Source organism: Ranitomeya variabilis, chromosome 3 (genome assembly GCF_051348905.1).
Source record: "Ranitomeya variabilis isolate aRanVar5 chromosome 3, aRanVar5.hap1, whole genome shotgun sequence".
Lineage (NCBI taxonomy): Eukaryota > Metazoa > Chordata > Amphibia > Anura > Dendrobatidae > Ranitomeya > Ranitomeya variabilis.
In genome coordinates this window covers 431,661,676-431,687,188 of record NC_135234.1, presented here as the reverse complement: position 1 = coordinate 431,687,188, position 25,513 = coordinate 431,661,676, and the positions used below count along the sequence as shown (strand labels likewise).

The 25,513-nt window shown below is 42.3% G+C and overlaps 1 protein-coding gene across 15 annotated transcripts in view; it reads left to right on the top strand.

Annotated features, from left to right (window-relative positions):
- RFFL (ring finger and FYVE like domain containing E3 ubiquitin protein ligase) overlaps window positions 1–23,436 on the top strand; it is a 150,216-nt gene extending 126,780 nt beyond the window's left edge. For all 15 annotated transcript variants that reach the window (XM_077296405.1, XM_077296390.1, XM_077296402.1 and 12 more), the window contains 4 exons: window positions 1,063–1,140; window positions 1,263–1,476; window positions 5,294–5,311; window positions 21,873–23,436. In XM_077296405.1, coding sequence (XP_077152520.1) covers window positions 1,063–1,140; window positions 1,263–1,476; window positions 5,294–5,311; window positions 21,873–22,051 — 489 coding nt within the window. In that variant the 3' untranslated portion in view covers window positions 22,052–23,436. The remainder of the gene's footprint in view (window positions 1–1,062; window positions 1,141–1,262; window positions 1,477–5,293; window positions 5,312–21,872) is intronic.
- The last annotated feature ends 2,077 nt before the right edge of the window (window positions 23,437–25,513 follow it).

The following is a 25,513-nucleotide window of genomic DNA, read 5'->3' as shown; positions in this document are numbered from 1 at the left end:
CAGAGCTGATCGAGTTGTGCCAGCTTCTAGCCTCCTATGTGACTATTGAAGCATGGCAAAAGTAAACAATTTTTTTAAAAAATATAAAAAAAAATATAGAAGCTCAAATCACCCCCCTTTCGCCCCATTCAAAATAAAACAATTAAAAAAAAATCAAACCTACACATATTTGGTATCAGAATCGCCCGATCTATCAATAAAATAAGGATTAACCTGATCGCTAAACGGCGTAGCGAAAAAAAAGTAAAAATTCCAGAATTAAGTTTTTTTGTTCGGCGCAACATTGGATTAAAATGCAATAACAGGTGATCAAAAGAACATATCTGCACCGAAATGGTATCAATAAAAACGACAGCTCGGTGCGCAAAAAAATAAGCCCTCACCCAACCCGAGATCCTGAAAAATGGAGATGCTATGGGTATCGGAAAATTGCGCAATTTATTTTTTTATTTAGCAAAGTTTGGAATTTATTTTTCCCTACTTACATAAAAAAGAACCTACACATGTTTGGTGTCTATGAACTCGTAATGACCTGGGGAATCATAATGGCAGGTCAGTTTTAGCATTTAGTGAACCTAGCAAAAAAAGCCAAACAAAAAAACAAGTGTGGGACTGCACTTTTTTTTTGCAATTTCACCGCACTTGGAATTTTTTTCCCGTTTTCTAGTACACGACATGGTAAAACCAATGATGTCGTTCAAAATTAAAACTCGTGCCGCAAAAAATAAGCCCTCACATGGCCAAATTGACGGAAAAATAAAAAAGTTATGGCTCTGGGAAAGAGGGGAACGAAAACGCGAAACCGAAAAAAGCTCCGGGGTGATGGTGTTAGATGACACATCTCCTTTGTATTTTGGGCAAAATTATATATTTTCATCTTTTACATTTTTAAAATAACCCCAAAAAAGGTTATTTATTGTTATTTTTGCACTAAAGAATACAGTAGTTAAAACGAGTTTATCAAAGTAATGGACTCCCCCTTTAAATGGGTTGCTTTTTTTTTTAGAATTCTATTATTCTGCACATGTTGGTAATGGTTTCTCCTTCTTTTTCTTTATCTAGGCAAACCAGAACATATCTTCAACAGCAGAAGACCAGCCACAAGTAGTGACAAATGACCCGCCTGAGGATGAGGACGAGGTAGTGCGCTACAGCTAAGTTATAGCTTTGTTTTCTAGCCAAAGTTAGGTTGTGAGATTGCATAAAGAGAAGGGAGCCACGGGCATGTGAGTGCAATTGGTAATGAATTCTCCTGTCCCTAGTCCACGGACTCGGAAGAGCTGCTGGTGCCTGGAAGAAGGAGAGCCTCCCTCTCTGATATCCGCTGCCTGAGCGACATTGAAGCCTTGTCTGTGCGTCAGCTGAAGGAGATTTTAGCCAGAAACTTTGTAAATTACAAGGGCTGCTGTGAAAAGTGGGAATTAATGGAACGAGTGACCAGGTTATATCATGACCAAAGAGATCTTCAACAGAAAGGTACAACTATGCTTAAATACTTGGTTTTCATTTTATGCACTAAAGGGGTTCTCAGAGATTGGAGAAACATGACTACTTTTAGCAAGAAGCAGTGGCACTCTTGTCTTTGGGCTGTATTGGACATGACCGCTAAGATCCAATTCATTGATCACTAATACGCTGTTTAGCTCAATAAAACAGGTGACTATAATAAACTTCCTAATATAGCTTATCCGAGAAATATACTTCCACTTATTAGCCACTTCTTTAAGTCCCCTACCTCCTAAAACTCCTCATTCATTCTGAAAAATAGCTAAAATCCATCTTGGTAAAAAAAAAATAAAAAAAAAATGGAATGTCCCCTCACTGAGGGATCAGATTACAGCTACCTGTTGAGAGGAGAAGGGGGCGTAGACTGAATACGCACTTACTAGAAAGCAGGAAGAGCGACATGTGCATTCTTCACCCTGCTTCTCAGAGTGCTGGATTCACAGCTACACTACTTAGTACTGCTCTATAATGTAATCCAGACAGGAAAGCAGAAATCACTCATGACTGTGTACAGTGTGTGGGAGATATTACAGCAGTCAATCTCCACTCCATATTTCAGCGATAGCTGAAATTTGAGATTAAATTTACAGAAGGAGAACTGGTGAAAAATTAGTCATATAAATATTGTTATTCCATATGTACACACATGAAAACTAATTCTGAAAAGTTACCTAACATGACAGGCTCACTTTTAAAGGGAATCTGTCAACCGATTTTTGCAACCCCACCTGAGAGCAGCATGATGTTGCAGCAGAGACCCCGACTCCAGCGACGTGTCACTTACTCGGCTATGTGGTGTATTTTTTTTTATAAAATCTGTTTTATTTCATGTAAATCAAACAGTTATCTGAATGCTGAGTTCTGTATAAACCCACCCACACCATTGATTGGCAGCTTTTTGCCTATGCAGTGTACACAGCTGCCAATCAAATGGTCGGGGCTCGATTGTACAGAGCTCATGAATATGGAGGACTACATGGCAGCAGGTATATTGGTCCTGTAGTGATTTACTGCTGATTAAAACCGATTTTATCAAAATTGCAACAAGCAGTCAAGCAAGTGACACATTGCTTGAAATCGGGTTCCTGTCTCTATATTATATTGCTCTCAGATTAGGTGGCAAAAACCTTGAATCCTTTCAAGTGACGGGCTGACCTACAATACTAGATACAACCCTTGGACAAAAATGGCCGTTTCTCTAAGAAATCAACTACAGTGGCTTGCGAAAGTATTCACCCCCTTGGCAATTTTTGTGTTTTAATACCTTGCAACCTCTAATTATTATTATTTTTTTTTTTTTTTGAGGGTTTGCGTGTCAGCTCATGTAAACAACATGCCTACAACTGTGAACATTTGGTTTTCTTTTTATTGTAAAGCAAATAACAAATTAGACACATTAAATGTGAACGTCAATGTGCATAACTTTTCACCCCCCTTAAGTCAGTACTTTGTAGAGCCTCCTTTTGCGGCAATTAAAGCTGCCAGTCACTTTGGATAAGTCTCTGAGCTTTCCACATCTTGCCACTGGGATTTTTGCCCATTCCTTAAGGCAAAACTTCTCCAGCTCCTTCAAGTTAGATGATTTCCTCTGGTGAACAGGAACTTCAAGTCTGTCCACAAATCCTGAATTTGATGTTTTTTACTGGGCCACTCCAAAACATTTACACGTTTCCCCTTAAAGCACCTGAGTGTTGCGTTAGCATGATGCTTTGGGTCACTTCTTGTTGGAGGGTGAACCTCTGTCAGACTCAAATCACTGACAGACTGAAGCAGGTATTGCTCAAGAATATCCCTGTATTTCGCACCATCCATCTTCTCCTCAACCGCGCTACCGAAAACATCCCCACAGCAGGATGCTGCCACCACCATGTTTCACTGAGCTGAGTTGTGTTGCTTTGGCACCAGACATAGCGTTTACCTTGGTGGTTAAAAAGTTCCGTTTTTGTCTCCTCTGACCACAGTAGCTTCCTCCATATATTTGGGGAGTTTCCCACATGTTTTTTGGTAAACACAAAATGAACCTTACAATTTTTGTGGGTAACTAAGTTTTTCTGCCCACTGTTCCATGAAGCCACCTCTGTGGAGTGTACGGCTTATTGTGGTCGTATGGACAGATACTCCAGTCTCTGCTTGGGAACTCTGCAGTTTTGGTGGGCAGCCCTCTCTTTTGGCAGGATTGCTGTGGTGCTATGTTCTTTCCATTTGATGATAATGAATTTGATGTTGATTTGAGGAATCAACAGAGTTTGTGATTTTTTTTTTTTTTATACCCTAACCTTGACTTGTACTTCTCAACAAATTTGTCCCTGACTTGTTTGGAGATCTCCTTGGTCCTCCTGGTGTTGTTTGGAGATCTCCTAAAGGTACCGTCACATTTAGCGACGCTGCAGCGATCTAGACAACGATGCCGATCGCTGCAGCGTCGTTGTGTGGTCGCTGGAGAGCTGTCACACAGACAGCTCTCCAGCGACCAACGATGCCGAAGTCCCCGGGTAACCAGGGTAAACATCGGGTTACTAAGCGCAGGGCCGCGCTTAGTAACCCGATGTTTACCCTGGTTACCAGTGTAAATGTAAAAAAAAAAAAAACACTACATACTTACACTCCGGTGTCTGTCGGGTCCCCCGGCGTTCTGCTTCCCTGCACTGTAAGCGCCGGCCGTAAAGCAGAGCGGTGATGTCACCGCTGTGCCCTGCTTTACGGCCAGCCGGCGCTGACAGTGCAGGGAAGCAGAACGCCAGGGGACCCGACAGACACCGGAATGTAAGTATGTAGTGTTTTTTTTTTTTTTTTTTTACATTTACACTGGTAACCATTGTAAATATCGGGTTACTAAGCGCGGCCCTGCGCTTAGTAACCCGATGTTTACCCTGGTTACCAGTGAAGACATCGCTGAATCGGCGTCACACACACCGACTCAGCGATGTCTGCGGGAGATCCAGCGACGAAATAAGGTGCTGGCCTCCTAGCTCCGACCAACGATATCACAGCAGGATCCAGATCTCTGCTGCGTGTCAAACACAACGATATCGCTATCCAGGACGCTGCAACGTCACGGATCGCTAGTGATATTGTTGTTAAGTTGTTCAGTGTGAAGGTACCTTTAGTCCTCATGGTGTTGTTTGGAGATCTCCTTGGTCCTCATAGTGGTTTTTGGTTAGTGGTGCCTCTTGCTTAATGGTGTTGCAGCCTCTGTGACCTTTCAGAAAAGGTGCGTTTATACTGACAGTCCATGTGACTCTTACATTGCACACAGGTGGACTTCCATTCACTAAGCAAGTGACTTAGGTAATTGCTTGCACTAGAATTTTTTAGGGGCTTCATAGCGAAAGGGGTGAATACATATACACATGCCAATTTTTAGTTATTTGATGCCATAAATTTAATTTATGCCTATATTGTTCTCCCTTCACTAACTTAGACTATTTAGTGCTGATGTATCACACACAAATTGGATTACAAAAGTATATAAACACAGGTTGTAATGTAACAGACTAGGTGAAAAGCTAAGGGGGTGAATACTTCTGCAAGCTACTGTAAGTCTATCTAATCTCATACCACAATGTTCCCTAGAAGAGCAGTGAAAATGGATACAAATCTCTGTGTAGCAATTCTGTATTCATATTCCGTGCAGCAAGAAGTTACTCATGGTAATGTTCATGAGTCCTAATTACTGAGCTCATCTGCTCTTCAGAACTGTAAATTGTACATTGAATTATTACGTGTCCTAATTTAATCATTCTGCTAATAGTGTACGATTTGTGTGTTCTCTTTTTTATCTTTGCAGTCACCATGGGAGAAGAAGGTAAGATTCTGGCCACACCTGATCTGCAGCGCCATTGTCACCCTTTGATCTGTATACCTTAGTGAGAAGGATTAGACAGCTGAGTGTCATGGATAGCTGGATCATATAGCGATGCTGAGGTGCGGAGCCGCCAGGACATTGCTTGCAGGTCATTCTCAGGAATGTATTTCAGGAAGATTAAAAGGACGAACGAGATTGGCCTAAAAAGAATCTTTCAAATGGTTTATGTAGTCATGTTGCTTTTAGAAAGATAACCTTTTAGGCTGGCTTCTGTCAGTCACCCATATTAGAAATAAGGCCAGTCGCATCCGCATTGCTAACGGGTGTCGGAGCTTCCTTTTTATATTGCATGCATTATTCGGTTTGCTTGGAAAATCGACCACATCCAGGGGCTATACTGTAGCTGTGTGATATCCATGTACAGACTAGGGCGCACACTGACCGATTATACGCTCTGAACGAGCTCTTACTTACACAATCTGTTGCACCTTGACTGAAAAAAAAAAATGCTGTTTTCATTCATATGCAAATTAAGTTTAAGTGCTCTGGGAGTGTCAAAGCACTTCCCAAGCCTTTGCCTCCTTGGCTCTATTTCCCACTTTGTCCCGCTGTCCTCTGCTTGATTGACAGCTTACTGAATGTGCAGTCTAGCCTACTAATTTAACATCATGATGGTGACGTTCATCGCCCTGACCACTTTTGCAATTACAAGAGGCCTTGCTACTATCATGATTACGGAGAGCATAGCACCAGGAAAGTCTTTTTGAAGACTGTAAATAGAAATAGATTTGTTTTAAGTTTTCATATACTTTTTTTTTTTTTTCCAGTAAATATATTTATTGAAATTTTTAAACAGGAAAAACAATAAAAAGAATCATTACAATGTCCAGAGCTAAACATTACGCCTCTGAGAACACAGCACAAGTGTAGTTGAACAAGGACACTGGCACATAAAGGTTACATGCTTCTCATCTTGAGAATCACCTCGGGACACGGACCTTATATACAGAATACAGAACCTGTAAGAAAAGCAATTGTAGAGATAGGAGAAAAGGAAAGAAAGAGAAAAAAAAAAAAAAGGAAAAAGAGAAAAAAGGGGGGGGGGGGGGAATGGGGAAGAAGGGGAGTAAGGAGGGAGAGGGGAGGAGGGGTTAAGGGAGACCCAGCAATGTACACGCCCACGTATTGAGAATTGAGAAGTAGGTATAATCTCGGGTAGTGGGGTGCAGTAACCTCCAAACATCCACCAACCTTGAGTCCGTCAGGGCCCGCCGCAGTCTCTTCAGCTGTGAGAGGGACACCGCCGACCTGCCCGAAGAGGAATCCACAGCGCGGTCCAACACCATATTGAAGTCCCCTCCCATAATCACATAGCCTTCCGCAAAGGCCGAGAGGTCCCGTAGGTACTTTAAAGTTTTCATATATTTGTGGCTTGGGCCAATTGTAGCTTTTCTGCCATGAGGTGAAAATTGAAACGTTGCTCCACCCACATAAAAATGTCCAATGCAACCCCTTCTTGAAGTGGTGAGGTAAATTGAATAGCGTATCATTGAATGTTTTTCTGATGATGCAATGTTCAAGTCACCTGACTACTGCACCCAATCACTGGCCGCAGTGGTTCTGTTGGGCAACAGTGATGGGATCTCATTTAGTCCCGGATGAATCCAGGCAATGGCAGCAGTTGTGTATCATTGATTTTGGTGAATCAAAGCCCCCAAAGCCAAAGGGTTTTAATAAACCCCTACAGAGTTCCTATCAGCTAATATTAGCTTGAAAAATGGGCAGCGACTAATAGAACGGTATTTAACAGGGAGTATTGCATAATTCTACATCTGGGCAAGAAAAGAAAATTACATCTACAGAATGGGAGGAATAGAACTAAGCCACAGCTAGTCTAAAAAGACTTGGGTATACTAATAGATCAAAGACTGCACATGAGTCAACAGTGTGATGCACCAGCAAAAAAGGTAAACCTAGTTTTGGGATGTATTAAGGGAAGGATAGAGTCTAGATCATGTGACGTAATTATTAGTGATGAGCAAATATACTCGTTACTCGAGATTTCCCGAGCACGCTCGGGTGACCTCCGAGTATTTTTTATTGCTTGGTGATTTAGTTTTCCTCAGCTGAATGACTTACATCTGTTAGCCAGCTTGATTACATGTGGGGATTCCCTAACAACCAGGCAACCCCCACATTTACTTATGCTGGCTAATAGATGTAAATCATTCAGCTGCGGCGATAAAAACTAAATCTCCGAATACTAAAAAATACTCGGAGGACCCCCGAGCGTGCTCGAGAAATCTCCAGTAACGAGTATATTCGCTCATCACTAGTAATTATCCTCCTCTACTCCTCCTTGGTCAGGCCTCATCTGGAATACTGTGTCCAGTTCTGGGCACCACATTTTAAAAAGACACTGAAAAACTGGAGCAAGTTCAGAGAAGAGCTACCAGGATGGTGAGCAGACTGCAAAGTATGTCCTACGAGGAACGTTTAAAGGATCTGGGAATGCTTAACTTGCAAAAAAGAAGGCTAAGAGGAGACTTAATAGCTGTCTACAAATATCTGAAGGGTTGTCACTGTGTAGAGAGATCATTCTTATACTCATTTGCAAATGGAAACACGAGAAGCAATGGAATGAAACGGAAAGGGAGAAGATACAGATTAGATATTGGAAAAAACTTTGATAGTGAGGGTGATCAGTGAGTGGAACAGGCTGCCACAAGAGGTGGTGAGTTCTCCTTCAATGGAAGTCTTCAAACAGAGGCTGGACAGACAGCTATATGAGATGGTTTAGTGAATTCTGCATTGAGCAGGGGGTTGGACACACTGACCATGAAGGTCTCTTCCAACTCCAACATTCTATGATTGTACATTATTTCATTAGGGACTACTAATCCGCCCCTACAGAAATCCTATTTTCCCTGGTCATATTAGCCCCTACTACTGAAATCACATCAGCTTTACAGAAGCCTGATGTAGATAAAGCATTGCAGCAATCATCCGTCACCTTCAACCACTGTAGTATAACAGTTAATCACTTCCTCCAGTTTACAATTGCATATTACCTTTCCGTAATATCTCCCTCGCACACTCCTCCATTGTGTAATAAATAAATATTACAATCAGTAAAATTAATTTAATTCACACACTTCTGGTACATACGGTTTTGGCCAAAAGTTTTGGCACCCTTGAAATTGTTCCAGAAAGTGAAGTATTTCTCCCAGAAAATTAATGCAATCGCACATGTTTTGTTATACACATGTTTATTTCCTTTGTGTGTGTTGGAATAAAACTACTACACACTACTGTTTACCAATATCTACAGTCAAATATGGTGGCGGTACAAAGATGCATTGGGGTTGTTTTCCTGCCTCTGGCACAGGGTGTCTTGGTTGTGTGCAAGGCATCATGAAATCTGAAGATTACCAATGGATTTTGAGTCGGCATAGTGCCCAGTGTCAGAAAGCTGGGCTTGTGTCCTAGGTCATGGGTCTTCCAGCAGAACAATGACCCCAAAAATGGATGTAAACAAAGCGCTGGAGAGTTCTGAAGTGGCCAGCATTCAGGCCGGATCTGAATCCCATTGAACACCTGTGGTGAGATCTTAAAATTACTGTTGGGAGAAGGCACCTTCAAATATGAGACCTGGAGCAGTTTGCAAAAGAAGAGTGGTGCAAAACTCCAATTGAGAGGTGTGTATGAAGCCTGTTGATGGTTATAGGAAGCGATTGATTGCAGTTAATTATTCCAAAGTGTGCAGCTAAATATTAAGTTGAGGGTGCCAACATTTTTGGCCCATTTTTGGGGATTGGGTAACATTATCCCTCTTTTTCCTGTCTTTTTTGTGTTGTTCCAATACACACAAAGGAAATAAATGTGTAATTGCAATAATTTTTGGGGAGAAATACTTCATTTTATGGCACAATTTCAATCAGTCACATATATAAAGTATGCACATGATAATTTACATATTACATAGACTTATACATAATTCACACATAGACATAGGCAGATATAAAATCTGCAAATATAGATAACACATATCTACACACTGACATTATTGTGATGCACTTGTTCAGAAGATTTATTTTCTTTGCTCATTCACAGATGTAATAGCAATAACTTTTTTTTTTTTACATGAACTTCACTATATAAGGTCTTGCTTTTTTGTAAGTCGAGCTTTAGTTTAAGTTTCATTTTGCTAAACACATGCATTTTTGTCTAATGCCAAATAACACACAAAATAAAACCAATCACACCTAATGTAATTTACCTATCACCATACAAAGAATCTGCTTACTGTATCCTATGCGTTCTTGCGATTACAAGGATTCCAAATGAGTCAGTTATTTTCTTAATTCTGACTTGTTTTTTTTAATGCATTAAAATATAATTTTTTTAAAATTATCTTTATAGAAAAGAAAGTCTGACTTTTTTACCTCTAATGTGCAAGGATACCTAGTATAGAGGTACAGCATATAGAGATGTACTGGTATATTGAGATACATCTTTATGTACCAGTACAATATACCTGTGAAGAATAAGAACACTTCAGATATTTAGAGAGAGAAAATTCTCCTGTGTGGCTTAATGCTAAAGCCGCTGCATGCCATGGTTCCAGAGGTTGTGGGTTTGAATCACGGGAATACCACACTTCAAGAAAATCAAATAAATAACTATGTATGAATGTATCTACAAAGCACAAACAGCTGCCAGGGCCTCTCTCCCAAGGTCCAGAGTCGGAGAAACAGAACAATGTCAGTAGTGTCCATACTAAGAAACATGCAGTGAGAGTAGACCCATCTCCCCCATACGTCAGACTAAGTGTTACATATTTACACCGTGTCCTGCGGCAGACAACAGGAGGTCTGTTACGGAGACATCGCTGTGCTAAAGCAAGTAACGGGGCTGCATCTGCCATGAGGCAGGATCTTGACTCTGGCGCTTGTCTTTCTTTAGTATAGCCACGTGTAAACTGTTTAGATTGCACAGGCTAACATCAATCTACTGGTTATCGTACGACGCATCAACCTGATCGTAGTGTTTAAATAATGTATTGTGGTTGCAGATTCTACGCCCCTGGCGCAGATTGTTACAAATAAACCTATGGGCACATTCAATTGTCACCTACTTCCAGCACATTACTGTCACTTATGTATAAGTGACATTTACAGTTTTAACACCATCAACCAATGGTCGATTGGACGTCTATTAGTACAATGATTGCACAAACAGTGGCTTGCAAAAGTATTTACCCCTCATCATTTTTCATGTTTTGCTACCTAAGAACCTGGAATTTCACTGTTGTTTATTATTTTATTTTTTTTTGAGAGTTTGCATCAGTTCATGTAGACAACATGTCTACAACTGTGAACATTTGGTTTTCTTTTCATTGTGGATTAAACAACAAATAGGAGAAAATAACTGAAAACTTCAATGTGTACAACTATTCACCCCCCTAAATTCAGTGATTTGTAGAGCCTCCTTTTTTGTGGCAATTACAGCTGCAAGTTGTTTTGGATAAGTCTCTGAACTTTCCACATCGTGCCACTGGGATTTTTGCCCATTCCTCAACGCAAAAATGCTCCAACTCCTTCAAGTTACAAGTTTCCTCTGGTGATCAGCAATCTTCAAGTCTGACCACAGATTCTCAATTTGAGATGTGGGCTTTGACTGGGCCACTCCAAAAGACCGACAGGTTTCCCTTTAAACCACTTGACTGTTGCTTTAGAAAACTGAGACCGGTTTGGCTCAAGAATATCTCTGTATTTCGCACCATCCATCCTCCCCCTCAACAAATGCCATTTTCCCTATCCCTGCTGCCAAAAACATCCCCACAGCATGATGTTGCCACCATTATGCTTAATTGTGGGGATGGTGTTCTTGAGGTGATGGGCTGTGTTGGTTTGGCGCCAGACATCGCATTTATCTTGGTGGCTAAAAAGTTACATTTTGGTCTCATCTTACCACAGCAGCTTCTTCCATATATTTGGGGGGTCCCCCACATTTATTTTGGCAAACTGAAAACGAACCCTACAATTTTTGTAAGTAAAGGCTTTTCTTTCTCATCCCACTCTTCCATAAAGATCACCTGTATGGAGTGTACGGCTTATTGTGGTCATATGGACAGATTCTGCAGTCTCTGAAGCTCCTTCAGGGTTACCTTTGGTCTTTGAGTTGCCTCTGATTAATGCCCTTCTTGCCTTGGCTGACAGGTTTTGTGGGCAGCCCTCTTTTGGCAGGTTTATTGTGATAATATTGTGTTCTTTCCATTTGATGATAATGGATTTGATGGTGCTCCGGGGATCATCAGAGATTGGGATATTTATTTATAACCTAACCTTGACTTGATGAACATAAACCATGCAGGGCAACATTAGTATAAAGGTGCCACAGAGACCAAAACCCATGTAAGGCTATGTGCACGCGTAGGGAGGGTCCTCTGCGGGTTCTCCCGCAGCGGATTTGATAAATCTGCAGGGCGGGGGGCGTGGCTATGTAGTGAAGGAGAGAGGACGCATCGTGAGAGAGCTCCTAAATCCTCTTATCCTCCTGCATTTAAGACCCCTAAACACAGCGATATATTTACCACTGCTGGGCCCCCCTGGTTCCGGGCCGCTCTTCTGGACCCCGTGGGGAAACCGCCGTACCGAGAAGCTCCGGAGACCGAGGAGCTCTGGACGAGCACACAGCGAGGAGGCGGCCATTTTCAGCCGCACACGCTCTGCTGGGAAGAAGCGCGGTGCTGCTCCCTGCCGGAGACGAGACCTTACCCTGATCCTCGGGTGATTACCGGCGCTTGCGGTGGGTGCTGGGAGCCTGTGGTGCACCGGGAACAAGAGAGGCTCAAGCGGAGGCGGTGCCTGTGTGGAGCGGCTGCCTTCTTCAGAGCACGCGCTCCAGCAGGTGGAGACGCGGCGCCATCTTTTCATCCCTGCAGCGCTGTATGGGTGGGTGAGTGAGCACATACCCTGGACACACTGAGGGGACGCGCAGAGTGTGCTCTGAAAAATTGGGCCCTGCGCTCCCTCACATCTTCAATAAGCTCTACCTATCAGCGCTATCACTTTGGAGGGCCCCTGGACCCCCCCTCCTGGCTGCTACCACTGCAGGCACAGTGAGTCCTTCCTGGTGCGCAGCACCCTAGTGGAGCCCTGAGATTGCCATACTTATAACTTTTCAGTTCACTGCAGATACCATCCTTCCATAGCCCTGCTGTGTCTGCACGACTTGTGACTCTGACCTTACTAATCATGCAGCGCACAAAAGGATCGGGGGCAGCTGATAAATTAAAAGTTTGCCAGAGTTGATCCCTCTGATAACGTACGAGCCCTTAGAAATAACCCCTCTCAAGTGCAACGTAAAAATCGTCTCTCTGATAGTGCCGAGGGAAATGATCAGGAGGAACTGACACTTAAACAAGCGTCTGACCATTTAATGCAAGCTATTTCCCTAACCAGAACATCCCTCACTGAAAAAATAGAGGATGTACATACTGAGGTGGGACGCCTCCGTCAGGATATGCAAGCTATGAAGGGACAAATTGCAGAGGTGGAGACGAGGGTATCCCGTGCAGAAGATACCATTGCACCCATGGAGGCCAAGTTAACAAAAGTAGCTGGCTCTATAAATGCCTGGAAACAAAAGGCAGATGACCTAGAGAATAGACTGCGCTGGAACAATATTCGAATTATTGGTCTACAAGAACGTTCAGAGGGTCAACAACCTGAGGTTTTTTTGGAGGGGTTCAAATCCTCTCTGGGATACGAATTTTCTTTAACGTTTGCTGTGGAAAGAGCCCATCGAGTACCCACGAGGCCTCTTCCTCCCGGGGCCCCAGCTAGACCTTTTCTGGCACGGATCCTCAATTGCAAGGACAGAGATACTATTTTGCAACTGGCATGGCAAAAAAGCCCCATTAAATTTAATAATGCTGTAATTTCGATCTTTCCGGATTTTTCCATGGAACTTCAGAAGCAAAGAGCCAGATTTATGGAGATCAAGAAGCAACTCAGGGATAGAAACATTTATTCGATGATCTACCCGGCCCGACTCCGAGTTGTTCACAAAGGTTCTTCTGTGTTCTTCACGGATCCAGCGAAAGTGGCTGAATGGCTACGATCTCATGAGGTGTCTTGTGCAAAGGAATCCTAAATATACCTAATTCAGTAAAATTCTTTTGATCTCTTAATACAGAGCTCTCTCTGGAGATGTCCAGATTACCAACAATACCGGACGCTGACTCCAGCGAGGGTATCCCCTTACTTCTTTGATAATGGGAGCACAGGACGTTGCTCCTATATTGTTTGGTTCTTGATCTACTTTTTCTTTCCTATTGGTTTTATCTGTTATTTAAGTAGAAACTGCCGTCGACAGCATTCTTATTCTCTGTGTGCTATCCTTAACCTTTGCCTGAGTGATAACGCATATGATATTTGGATAAGTAGGCATGGGATCTGAAATGGTGTGTATGACATGGAATGTACGAGGTATAAAATCTCCTCGAAAGAAAATTAAGTTTTTTTTTTTGCAGATCAGACGCCATCACCCCCATATAGTAGCCTTGATGGAGACACACCTGACCAGAGATACGGCCCGGAGTGTGCAGAAACCATGGGTACAATGGTGTATCCACGCTTTCCATACTAGCTACTCGAGAGGAGTTTCGTTATTAATACACAGAGATGTTAGATGGGAAGCTAGAGAGGCCCGAAGGGATTCTGAAGGTCGGTTTGTTTTTGTGCATGCGCTAATGAATTCTAGTGAATACGTAATTCTATGTATCTACAACCCTCCCCCGGCTAATATATCAATCCTCCGGATGGCAATGAGCTTTGCTCTAAACTATCCAGACGCGCAAGTTATCTGTATGGGAGACTTAAATTTGGTTATGGATAATAGCCTTGATAGATTGAGATTAGATGATGGGGGATCTGGGGAGCTCCCCTCTTCAACCCCGACCCAGTTGGCATCATTTATGGAGGGTAGTGGATGCTTGGATCTATGGCGGATGTGTCACCCAGGAGTGAAAGGATATACCTGCCACTCATCTACTAAACGGTCTTTATCCCGCATAGATTACATATTTCTAGCGGGTTGGCGATGTGGGTGGATAGTGTGGAACACGGTAATAGGGAGATATCAGACCATAGCCCGATTATACTTAAACTTAAATTTGGGCAACCGAGGAGCGGTGTGGTCTGGAAGCTGAAACCCTTTTGGCTGAAACTAATGGATCATAATGACAGAACAGAGGATCAGTTGAACTGTTTCATTTCATCTCACCCAGAGCCCCAGAATGTCAATTTATTCTGGGACACCCTCAAGGCATACTTGAGAGGATGTTTGTCTTCCACAATTTCATATATAAAAAGAGTGACCTCGAGAGAGGACGATGGAGTGGAACAGAGACTGAAAGATGACTGAAAGATGCGGAGGCTGCGTACATATCTAACCAAACTAATGGTAATAGAATTGAGTGGTTGACCTCACAGAGATTGTATACTCAACATATAGACACCAAGTCTAAGCGTAAGCTGTTTTTCGCACGCCAGTCATATTTTGAGTTGGGAAATCAAACCAGTAAATTTCTAGTTTATCTGGTACGTTAGCATAATACATCTAATACAATATTGCAGATTCGCGCGCCAGATGGCTTATTGATGTCCACGACAGAAGAAATACTTCAATGTTTTCATGATAACTACGAGTCGTTATATACCGTATATACTCGAGTATAAGCCGACCCAAGTATAAGCCGACCCCTCTAATTTTGCCACAAAAAACTGGGAATACTTATTGACTCGAGTATAAGCCTAGGGTGGAAAATGCAGCAGGTACCGGTGAATTTCAAAATTAAAAATAGATACTCCATACCGTTTATTATGGCCCCATAGATGCTCCACATAAAGCTGTGCCACATATAATGCTCTGCACTGTTCATTATGGCCCCATAGATGCTCCACATAAAGCTGTGCCATATATACAATGCTCTGCACCGTTGCCCCATAGATAGCTGTGCCATATATATAATGCTCTGCACCGTTGCCCCATAGCTGTGCCATATATATATAGTGCTCTGCACCGTTGCCCCATAGCTTTGCCATATATATAGTGCTCTGCACCGTTGCCCCATAGCTGTGCCATATATATAGTGCTCTGCACCGTTGCCCCATAGCTGTGCCATGTATATAATGCTCTGCACCGTTGCCCCATAGCTGTGCCATATATATAGTGCTCTGCACCGTTGCCCCATAGCTGTGCCATATATATAATGCTCTGCACCGTTGCCCCATAGCTGTGCCATATATATAGTGCTCTGCACTGTTGCCCCATAGCTGTGCCATATATATAATGCTCTGCACCGTTGCCCCATAGCTGTGCCATATATATAGTGCTCTGCACTGTTGCCCCATAGCTGTGCCATATATATAGTGCTCTGCTCCGTTGCCCCATAGCTGTGCCATATAAATAATGCTCTGCACCGTTGCCCCATAGCTGTGCCATATAGTGCTCTGCACCGTTGCCCCATAGCTGTGCCATATATATAATGCTCTGCACCGTTGCCCCATAGCTGTGCCATATAGTGCTCTGCACCGTTGCCCCATAGCTGTGCCATATAGTGCTCTGCACCTTTCCCCCATAGCTGTGCCATATATATATATATATAATGCTCTGCACCATTGCCCCATAGCTGTGCCATATATATAGTGCTCTGCACCGTTGCCCCATAGATACTCCACATAAATCTGCCATTGCTGCTGCAATAAAAAAAAACAACCACATACTCACCTCTCTTGCTTGCAGCTCCCCAGCGTCCGGTCCCGGCGTCTTTCCGCACTGACTGATCAGGCAGAGGGCGGCGCGCACACTATATGCGTCATCGCGCCCTCTGACCTGCACAGTCAGTGCGGAGAGACACCGGGAAGATGGCGCGACGCCCGGCGTGTGGAACGAGGACAGGTGAATATGTAATACTTACCTGCTCCCGGCGTCCCGCTCCTTCCCCCGGACAGCTGGTCTTCGGTGCCGCAGCCTCTTCCTCTATCAGCGGTCACCGGCACCGCTTCATTAGAGAAATGAATTATGCGGCTCCGCCCCTATGGGAGGTGGAGCAGCCTATTCATTTCTCTAATGAGCGGTCCCACGTGACCGCTCAGGGGAAGAGCTGCAGCACCCGGAGACCGTGGGACGGGCAGGGGGAGCGACAGGAACGCCGGAACTAGGTGAGTATATGACAGTCCTCACCCGCCGACCCCACCACCGATCATGACTCGAGTATAAGCCGAGAGGGGCACTTTCAGCCCAAAAATTTGGGCTGAAAATCTCGGCTTATACTCGAGTATATACGGTAACTCCAAAAGTGGTCTCGGCGTTTCGCAGTGTATAGGATTATTTGTCAGATATCATATTTCCCACATTGAGTCCCACTCAGCGAGATTTTATGGATGCTAAGTTCACATTGGAGGAGGTAGAGTATGCAATAATGGACATGTCCTCTGGAAAAGCTCCTGGGCCAGATGGGTTTCCCGTTGAGTTATATAAGAGATATCGGGGTATACTAGCGCCACTCCTATTGAAAGTATTCCAGGGTATATGGGAGGGAGGATGTATGCCTGATACTTTCTATGAGGCAAATATTGTCATACTCAAAAAAGAGGGAAAGGACCCTCTGGAATGTGGCTCCTATCGACCCATATCATTAGTCAATGTAGATTATAAAAGTTTCACTAAAATCCTAGCCATTAGACTGAATTCCATTATACTAGATCTTATTCACCCAGATCAAACTGGCTTTATGCCAGGTAAAAATACCTCTATTAACATCAGGCGAGTTCAATCAATAATTCAATATAGTTCTTTGGTGCCAGATAACAACTGGGCATTAGCATCCCTGGATGCGGCTAAGGCTTTCGATTCTCTGGAATGGCCCTTTTTGTCAGCATGCTTACAGAGATATGGCTTTGGAGATAAGTTTCTGAGGGTGGATCAATCTATTATATATGAAACCTAAGGCGCGTATAATTATAAATAATTCTATCTCTAAGCCCCTCTTACTATTCAGGGGGACTCGTCAAGGGTGTCCCCTCTCGCCGGCTCTTTTTGCTCTTGCGATAGAGGCATTGGCAATACGTATGAGATCCTCGCCTGATATCAAGAGCATAGATATAGTGGGTTGGGTGGACACCATCGGCTTATACGCCGACGATATGGTGATATTTATGGACAAGGCTGAGGAAACACTACCACAAGTGATTGCCACTATAGATGTCTTTAGTAAATACTCTGGCTTGTATATAAATTGGGACAAATCTGCTCTATTGCCTCTCTTGTGCCCCAATGCCAGATCTTGAAACCCAATCCTTGTTACCTGTCGTATCCAATTTCAAATACTTGGGTATCTATCTATATGTCCCAAAGCAGCAATTCTGATCTACAACTTAATGTCTATCCATTGTTAGAATGAGTCAAATCCAAATTTGCATCTTGGAGCAAACTCCCACTATCTGTTGCAGGCCGTATTAATCTAATAAAAATGATTCTACTCCCTCAACTTAGTTATCTCCTTCAGCATAGCGCAGTACCAGTACCTAAGTCCCTCTTTGCCAATTTATACTCCCAAATCACTTCTTTTATCTGGGGGAAATCTAGGCCCAAACTTAGACTGTCTGTTTTGCAGAGACCTAAACAGGGGGGTGGAGCGGCGTTGCCGGATTTTTTTTCTATGTTACCTGGCCGGACAGGCTAAAGCATTGGGCACATGTATGCCTGGTGGTTGTCTTCCCAACTCTGAACACCATCTGCTTCATTCTGCTCGAGTGGAGTGCCCATTGGGTTTTTTAGAATCAGAAAGAACTAACACCCCTCACTCACTGCCCATGCTTCGACTGGCATGATTGGTTTGGAGACAAATAAAAAAAGTTGTTGGATTTACGGATATTATAGCTGAAATGCCCCTATGGAAAAATAATTACTTTCCGGCGCTGCTAAATCACCCATCCACTGATTTTTGGGTGCTACATGGTGTTACCTCGGCAGGGGATTTATATGACCAGGGGACCTTTGTGTCCTTTGAACAGTTGCAGACTAAGTACGATATTCCAAGATCCCAATTTTTTCGTTTCTTACAATTAAGATCAGCTTTCCAGTCATTTATGAGGGGGGTGGATACAGGCCGTACAATTTTCGTCTTTGCCTCTGATAGGAATCCTCAAATCCCAGGGACCCCAGGTCCTTATTTCTTCTTTATATACCTATATGCTATCAGTGGGGACTGGATCCGCTATCAGACTCATCAGGGGGAAATGGGAGAGACTTATTCCTGAGGTACAGGAAGAAGAGTGGGAGGAAATTTTAGAGTCCCCACTTGGGGTATCCCCTTCAATTAATAACAGAATGACTCAACTATATATAATATACCAGTCATATTTGACTCCCACACGGCTTTTGAAGATGGGTCGACTCCACTCCTCGGAATGTCTGCGTTGCCATTCACCAGACACAGATTTTATCCTCATGATGTGGAATTGCCCTATTATCCTTCAATATTGGAAAGAGGTGACATCATTACTTTCGTCCATGGTAGTACCTCCTGTTCCTCTTGAGCTATTAATTTGTTTATTTGGGGTATGGGATGAAGAGACTTGGGGACATCATATTGGGATCTTTTTACGGGAATCACTTTTTATGGCAAGTAAGGTAATAGCAATGCGATGGATGGGGGGTTCATGCCCCTCCCTGAGAGCCTGGGTTGAGTTGGTAAATTCGGTCGTTCCATATGAACGTACGCTATATCAAAATAGAGAATGTCCAGGTAAATTTGAGAAAATTTGGAGCGGATGGAACTCCTCTCACCTTACTCTATAAATTTAAATTCATAGTTAATTACTCTAAGGCAAGGTATCAAATTCCCATAGATGTTACGCAGAGATAGATGCGAGTTTATTATTAAGCGGCAAAAAGGTAGTTAATAAGATGTAGTTGTAGTCGTGGTTCAACAACTGTAAACTCTCATGACTCCATGTTTTGTTTGTTTGGTTCGAATGGAGTAAATGATATGCTAAGCACAGTTGTGATACTCGGTTATGCATACAATGTACATGTTCCATATTGAATGTATTACTAATGAGCACAAATGTTTGTGTTGTATACTCTTACTTTGTGGTTAATAAACGAATTTAAAAAAAAATAAATCTGCAGGGCAAAACCGCCGCGGTTATCCCTGCAGATTTATCGCGGTTAGTCTTGCGGTTTCCGCTGCAGGTTTACTCCTACTATTGATGCTGCATATGCAGCAATATGCAAACCAAAGAACAAGGAGTATAGAGGTCCAAACCATCATATTAAAACCAAGAACAAACTTTTATTAGATCAATTGCACAATAACAACAAGTTCTAAAATAGTAATAAATGCATATAGTAGCCAGTATACACTAACACAGAGGCATCAAAAAGGAGACCTAACGGTAGCCAGGTTAGATGCATGCTACAAAATACATCCCAAACATGAGCAAAAAAATGCAAAGGTAAAGAAATGGCGATGGCTAGGACTCTATAACAGGTAGTGCAAAGTGCACAGTATATACCATCCTATATGAAGCACAAAGTCCACAGCCCAACTTAAAGCATTATAATTGCACGCTTACCCATGTTCAATACCAAGGGGAGTAGCCTGCACTTCACCCGGCGACCCCGGACGCGCGTTTCGCGGTGTAGCTTTATCAACAGCATCAATAGTAATGTTAAAAATAATTAAATAATGGTTATATACTCACCCTCTGATGTCCCGATCTCCTCGGCGCTGCACGCGGCGGTCCGGTTCCAAAGATGCTGTGCGAGAAGGACCTTCGTGACGTCACGGTCATGTGACCGCGACGTCATCGCAGGTCCTGCTCGCACAGCAACCCTGCGACCGGACGGCCGCGTGCAGCGCTGAGAGGTGAGTATATCATTATTTTTTATTTTAATTCTTTTTTTTTTTTTTTACTCTCCTCCACCCCGGGTACCATCCACACATGATCTGCTTACTTCCCGCATCGTGGGCACAGCCCCATGCGGGAAGTAAGCGGATCAATGCTTTCCTATGTGTGCAGAATCGCTGCGATTCTGCACAAACGAAGTGGCATGCTGCGTAATGTAAACCGCTGTGTTTCTGCGCGGTTTTTCCCGCAGCATGTGCACAGCGGATTGCGGTTTCCATAGGTTTACATGTAACGCAATGGAAACTGCTGCGGACCCGCTCAAGGTGCACCCTGAGAAAGAGGCAAAACGCGCATCGGTGGCGGCGTGGACACGTGTCCTGACTTAGCAACATCATGGGTAAGCACAGATGAGAGCGTATAACCCTGTCTTGTTTAATGGCATAGCGCGCCGTTTTTTATAGCCATTAGGATACTTGTATCACTACTACATATTTTCTGTTTAGACTTAAGGGTTATTTTTCGCGGCACTTGAGCACCTTTTACCCATGAATAATAATAACATCTGAAGTCAGGACATAATTGTCTGTATTTTGATTACCTGATTCTAGTCTATTTATATGTTGTGTTTATTACTTTAATAAATTTACATTTTTGATTACTCTTGGACTGTACTCCATTTTTCTCCTGTTTTATACCTAACCTTGACTTGTACTTCTCCAAACAAGTCAGGGACAAAGTTGAGAACTCCTTGGTCTTCATGGTGTTGTTTGGTTTAGTGGTGCCTCTTACTTAATGATGCAGCATTTGTGGCCTTTCAGAAAAGATATGTATATGCAGACAGACCATGTAACACTTACATTTCACACAGGTGGACTTCCTTTCACTAAGCATGTGACTTATGAATGTAATTGCTTGCGCCAACATTTTTTTAGGGGTATGAGAGGGATGAGTATATCTGCACATGCCAATTTTTACTTCTATGATCCCATACATTTAATGTATGCCTCTATTTTTCTCACTTCACTTTACCAACTTTTTGTCTATATTTTTCTCTGTACACCAACTTAGACTATTTAGTGCTGATGCATCACACACAAATCGGATTACAACAATATTTAAACACAGGTTGTAATGTAACAAAATAGGTAAAAATCCAAGAGGGTGAATACCTTGGGAATCCACTGTAGGTTGCTAGCTAAGCCATTTTGCCTTTGACTAAAAACCGTCAATCAATGGGGGTGGGCTTTGTTGGCCTTTCAGCTCGTGAATGCTGAGGCCACCACAATGTTTGGACATCATTGGGGGAACTCCTTCAGCACAAAAACTCCACCTGAAGTGTATATTTCTCCCCCCATAAAATAGAGAACAGGCACACACAGCGGACAACATAACTGCCACTGCCTTTTACTAGCATCGTAAAGGGCTGATAAAGGTGGAGACACATTCCCTTTGTTTATCTACTCTGTAGTTGGAGTGCAGCCTACTATTGTATGGTCCATATTTTAGTTTTTCTCTTTTTCAGAGCTCTTGCATTTCTGATAATGAAACTCAAATCTGTATCATGTGATAATTCTGTGTTCTTGATGTTCTATTTTTCCTTTTGTAATGTAATGATGACTGTGCTTGTATTTCAGGCAAGGGTGGCCCTGCCGCTGATGAAAACCTATGCAAGGTCTGCATGGACTCCCCCATCGACTGTGTACTTCTAGAATGTGGTCACATGGTGACCTGCACAAAGTGTGGCATGCGTATGAGCGAATGCCCTATTTGTCGTCAGTATGTAGTCAGGGCTGTACACGTCTTCCGATCTTGACTCAGGAGAACCTGAGTTATAATATATGCTATACCAAATACTGGACGAAACAAGAGTTAATAAAGCACCAGCATACGTGGAAACCTCATTTTGGAATGTCTTTCCCCCTCCTGAATCTCACTATTTGGCACATGTACCCGTATGCGCTGATCAACAATTACGGTACTAGTTAACTATGCAACTCAGATTTTGACTAGATCAATAGTTAGTGCCTTGACATGATTGCCTTAGTTACTTTGTTGTTGGCTGAGCTTTTGTACAGAGAAGAGTGTAGGTTTTATTGCTAAAATTAAAAATGTATATATATATTTTATAGACCAGATTTGGCTATAAACTGTAGAATGAAGAATGGACACTTGTGATGACGTTTTTGGATACAAGAAGTTACCAAAGTGGAATGTTGCTTTGCGGCTGTGCTGAATTTGGCTCAGTCGGACTTTCCTTCTAATTAGGAGAATAATCGCTGATAAGAGTCTAAATCTCTTTTAATTACTTCTTTTTACCTTGTATTTGCACTGCAAGATGAAATATGCCCTTCATGCTGAAGTGTACTTTTTCATAATTGTGAAGCCAAGAATACTTCCCATTTGTGGTGCTTTGTATCAGTTCCAGGTATTTATCCAGAAGGACTGCATCAAACGCTATACAGCGGAAAGGCCTTCCATACCGCGGACTCGTGAATCCTAACCTTCCTGCCTTTATATGCTGCTTTATCTGTAATGTTCAAGATGTTTCAATGCGAAGCACAAACCTAGGAGAAAATTACTTTTAAACTGAGCTGATATTTTAATATGTTTCAAATTGATAATTTTGTGAATAGATTTAACACCGATTTGCAGCAGCAGTAATGTGCCTTTACAAATAAGTCAACTCTGTTGGCATCACCATGTATAATCACCATCAGCCTTAGTCTCCTTTTGTGATGGGGCCAAAAGCAAGATAATGGTCATTATACACAAAAACCATGTCCTTTAGGAGGAGGCTGGTAAGCCTGGGAACATCAGGACTGTCAAATGGGAGTACTGTATTAACCATTTCCTATAAATCACATAGTCTTATGTCAGTAAAGCTCATATTGAGTGTTCTGTTCTCAAAGTATGGGTATTTCTTCTTTTTGTAGGGCACAACCCAGTCTTGTATTTTATTGCAAGCACTAATTTCAGTTCGCTCTCAACCACATTTATATACAAGAGATGTAGGCCCCGATTCAAGTGACTTTTCATTCAGTCTTATATGATTTGTTGCAATCTTTTGCAAAAATTCAAAGTTGCTTTTTTTTTTATTCCTTTTTAGAGCAAGAAGTAGTATGATCCATTAAAGTGTCACATGTTCTCCACTTGTTTGCATGGGTTTCCTACAAGTATTCCGGTTTCCTTCCACACTACTGAGAGGGAATTTGGAGTGTGAGCCACCAAAGGAGACAGTGATGATAGTCTGCAAAGCGCTGTATAAACAATGCATAATAATTAGTGATTTAATGATGAGCGAGCACACTCGGGTGGCATCCGAGTATAGCGGATGTTTGAGTCCCCATGGCTATGTGATTCACGACTGTTAGACAGCCGCAACACATGCGGGGATTGCCTGTTTGTTCGTGAATCATACAGTCACAGAGACTCTAACATATTACTTGAGCCCCCGCTATACTCAGTCACCACCTGAGTGTGCTCCGATAACGCTATATTCGAGCACGCTCGCTCATGACTAAAATAATAATAGACTGCGCAAAAATGCTATTTTGAACTCCCACTAGGTTACTGGAATACAATTGGGCAAAAGTGCTGCCACAATTCGAAAAGTAGTAAATAATTATTTTGGCTAAAATATGGATAAGGAAAATCACGCCCAATATGCCAAATAAAAAAAAAAAAAAAAACAAATTGGTGAAACCACGTAAAGTTAACTTAAAAAAAAGAGGTGGAGAAGAAATAAGAAGTGCAAACCTAAAAGTCAATATTAAAAACATATTTACGCCAGACAAAAAGGCGCAAAGATGAATCTGGGGCTTACAATTAAATTTATTAGGCTAGGCTGCCTAGGGCTATGGTGCGGCATGATGTATCACCAGTACTGGGTAGGACAATAGACCTCATAGCTAAACAATCTAAAGTCAACCTGTCTGTTAACAAGTCCATGTACAATTGGCATTGTTTTATCAGTAGACCAGAGATCTGCCGGTGACTTTGATGTTCTCGGTGATGCCGGTGATACGCATTGAAAGGGCTGTACAGCGTAACTGGACTAATGTGTGCTGTCTTTATGACTCCCACAACTTACCGGTAAATGTAATCTGTCTGTATGATCCATCCCAAAACTGTTAAGATGGTGGTCATGTTGGGCTTTTAAAAATAAGGTCATCTCTAGTTTTTATTTAGGAAATGTTCCTGCTTGATTGAAAAATCTGTTTTAATGTTTTGCAAATTAGTCTTTAGTGCTCTGGGCATGTCGAAGCACTTCCCAAGCCTCTGGCTCCATTCCCTGCCCATCCCCACCCTCCTCAGTTTTATGCACAGCTCATTTGCAGTGTCAGTAAGCCAGTGAGCTGTAGGTCAAACAGAGGAAGGTGTGGAAATCAGCCAGGGAAGCAGAGGCTTGGGAAATACTTTGTCCCGCCCAGAGCACTAAAGCCTAATTTGATTATTAGTTAACACTGCAGTTTTTCAAACATGGAGAAATAGATTGCATAAGAAGAGGTATTTGTGACATTTACCGTTCATAGAAGCAACATGACCGTAGTAAAAGTTTCAAGGGTGGACTGTTCTGACAGATTCCCTTTAAAACGAATCTGTTATCATGATCGCCCTTAACTACTGTAATCGTCAAATGAAAACACACAGATAACATATGTATACTTTTTATGTTTCAACTGCCTCGCAGTAAGCTGGCAAACAGTCCGGTCTCTGATTTTTATATATCTTTAAAGCTCTGACGTGCAGTACAATAGACTTCAAGGTACTTCATCAACATACAAAGCACTGACCGTGAGCCAAGAAATCCAAAATACATCCAGTATGTGGATCCTCAGTGTGTTAATAATTCCATACATTACGGCAGTTTATGACGACCCATTCATATCATAATTGCACTTCAGGCTGTGCCGTCATTTTGCATAGAACTTGTTTCTTCTTCTTTGTTGTTGTTTTTTTTTTTTTAATAAAGTTATGTGATTTGTCAAGAATATGTAGTCATTTTATTTTGGTCAATTAAGAACCTATATTTTTGACTTTCATAACCAACCCACATTTTTCACTTTGTGGTATTAAAACTCTGAAATGCTTGTACATATCCCAGGGATTCTGAGATTTTGTTTTTTCGTGATGCATTGTATTTTGTTAGTGGAAAATTTAAATCTATTTTGTTTTCTATGAAAATATCTGAAATTTGACAAACTCATAACAATTTGCAACTTTCACACTTTGAATGTTTACAGCCTTAATCTAAATAGTCACACCACACAAAATA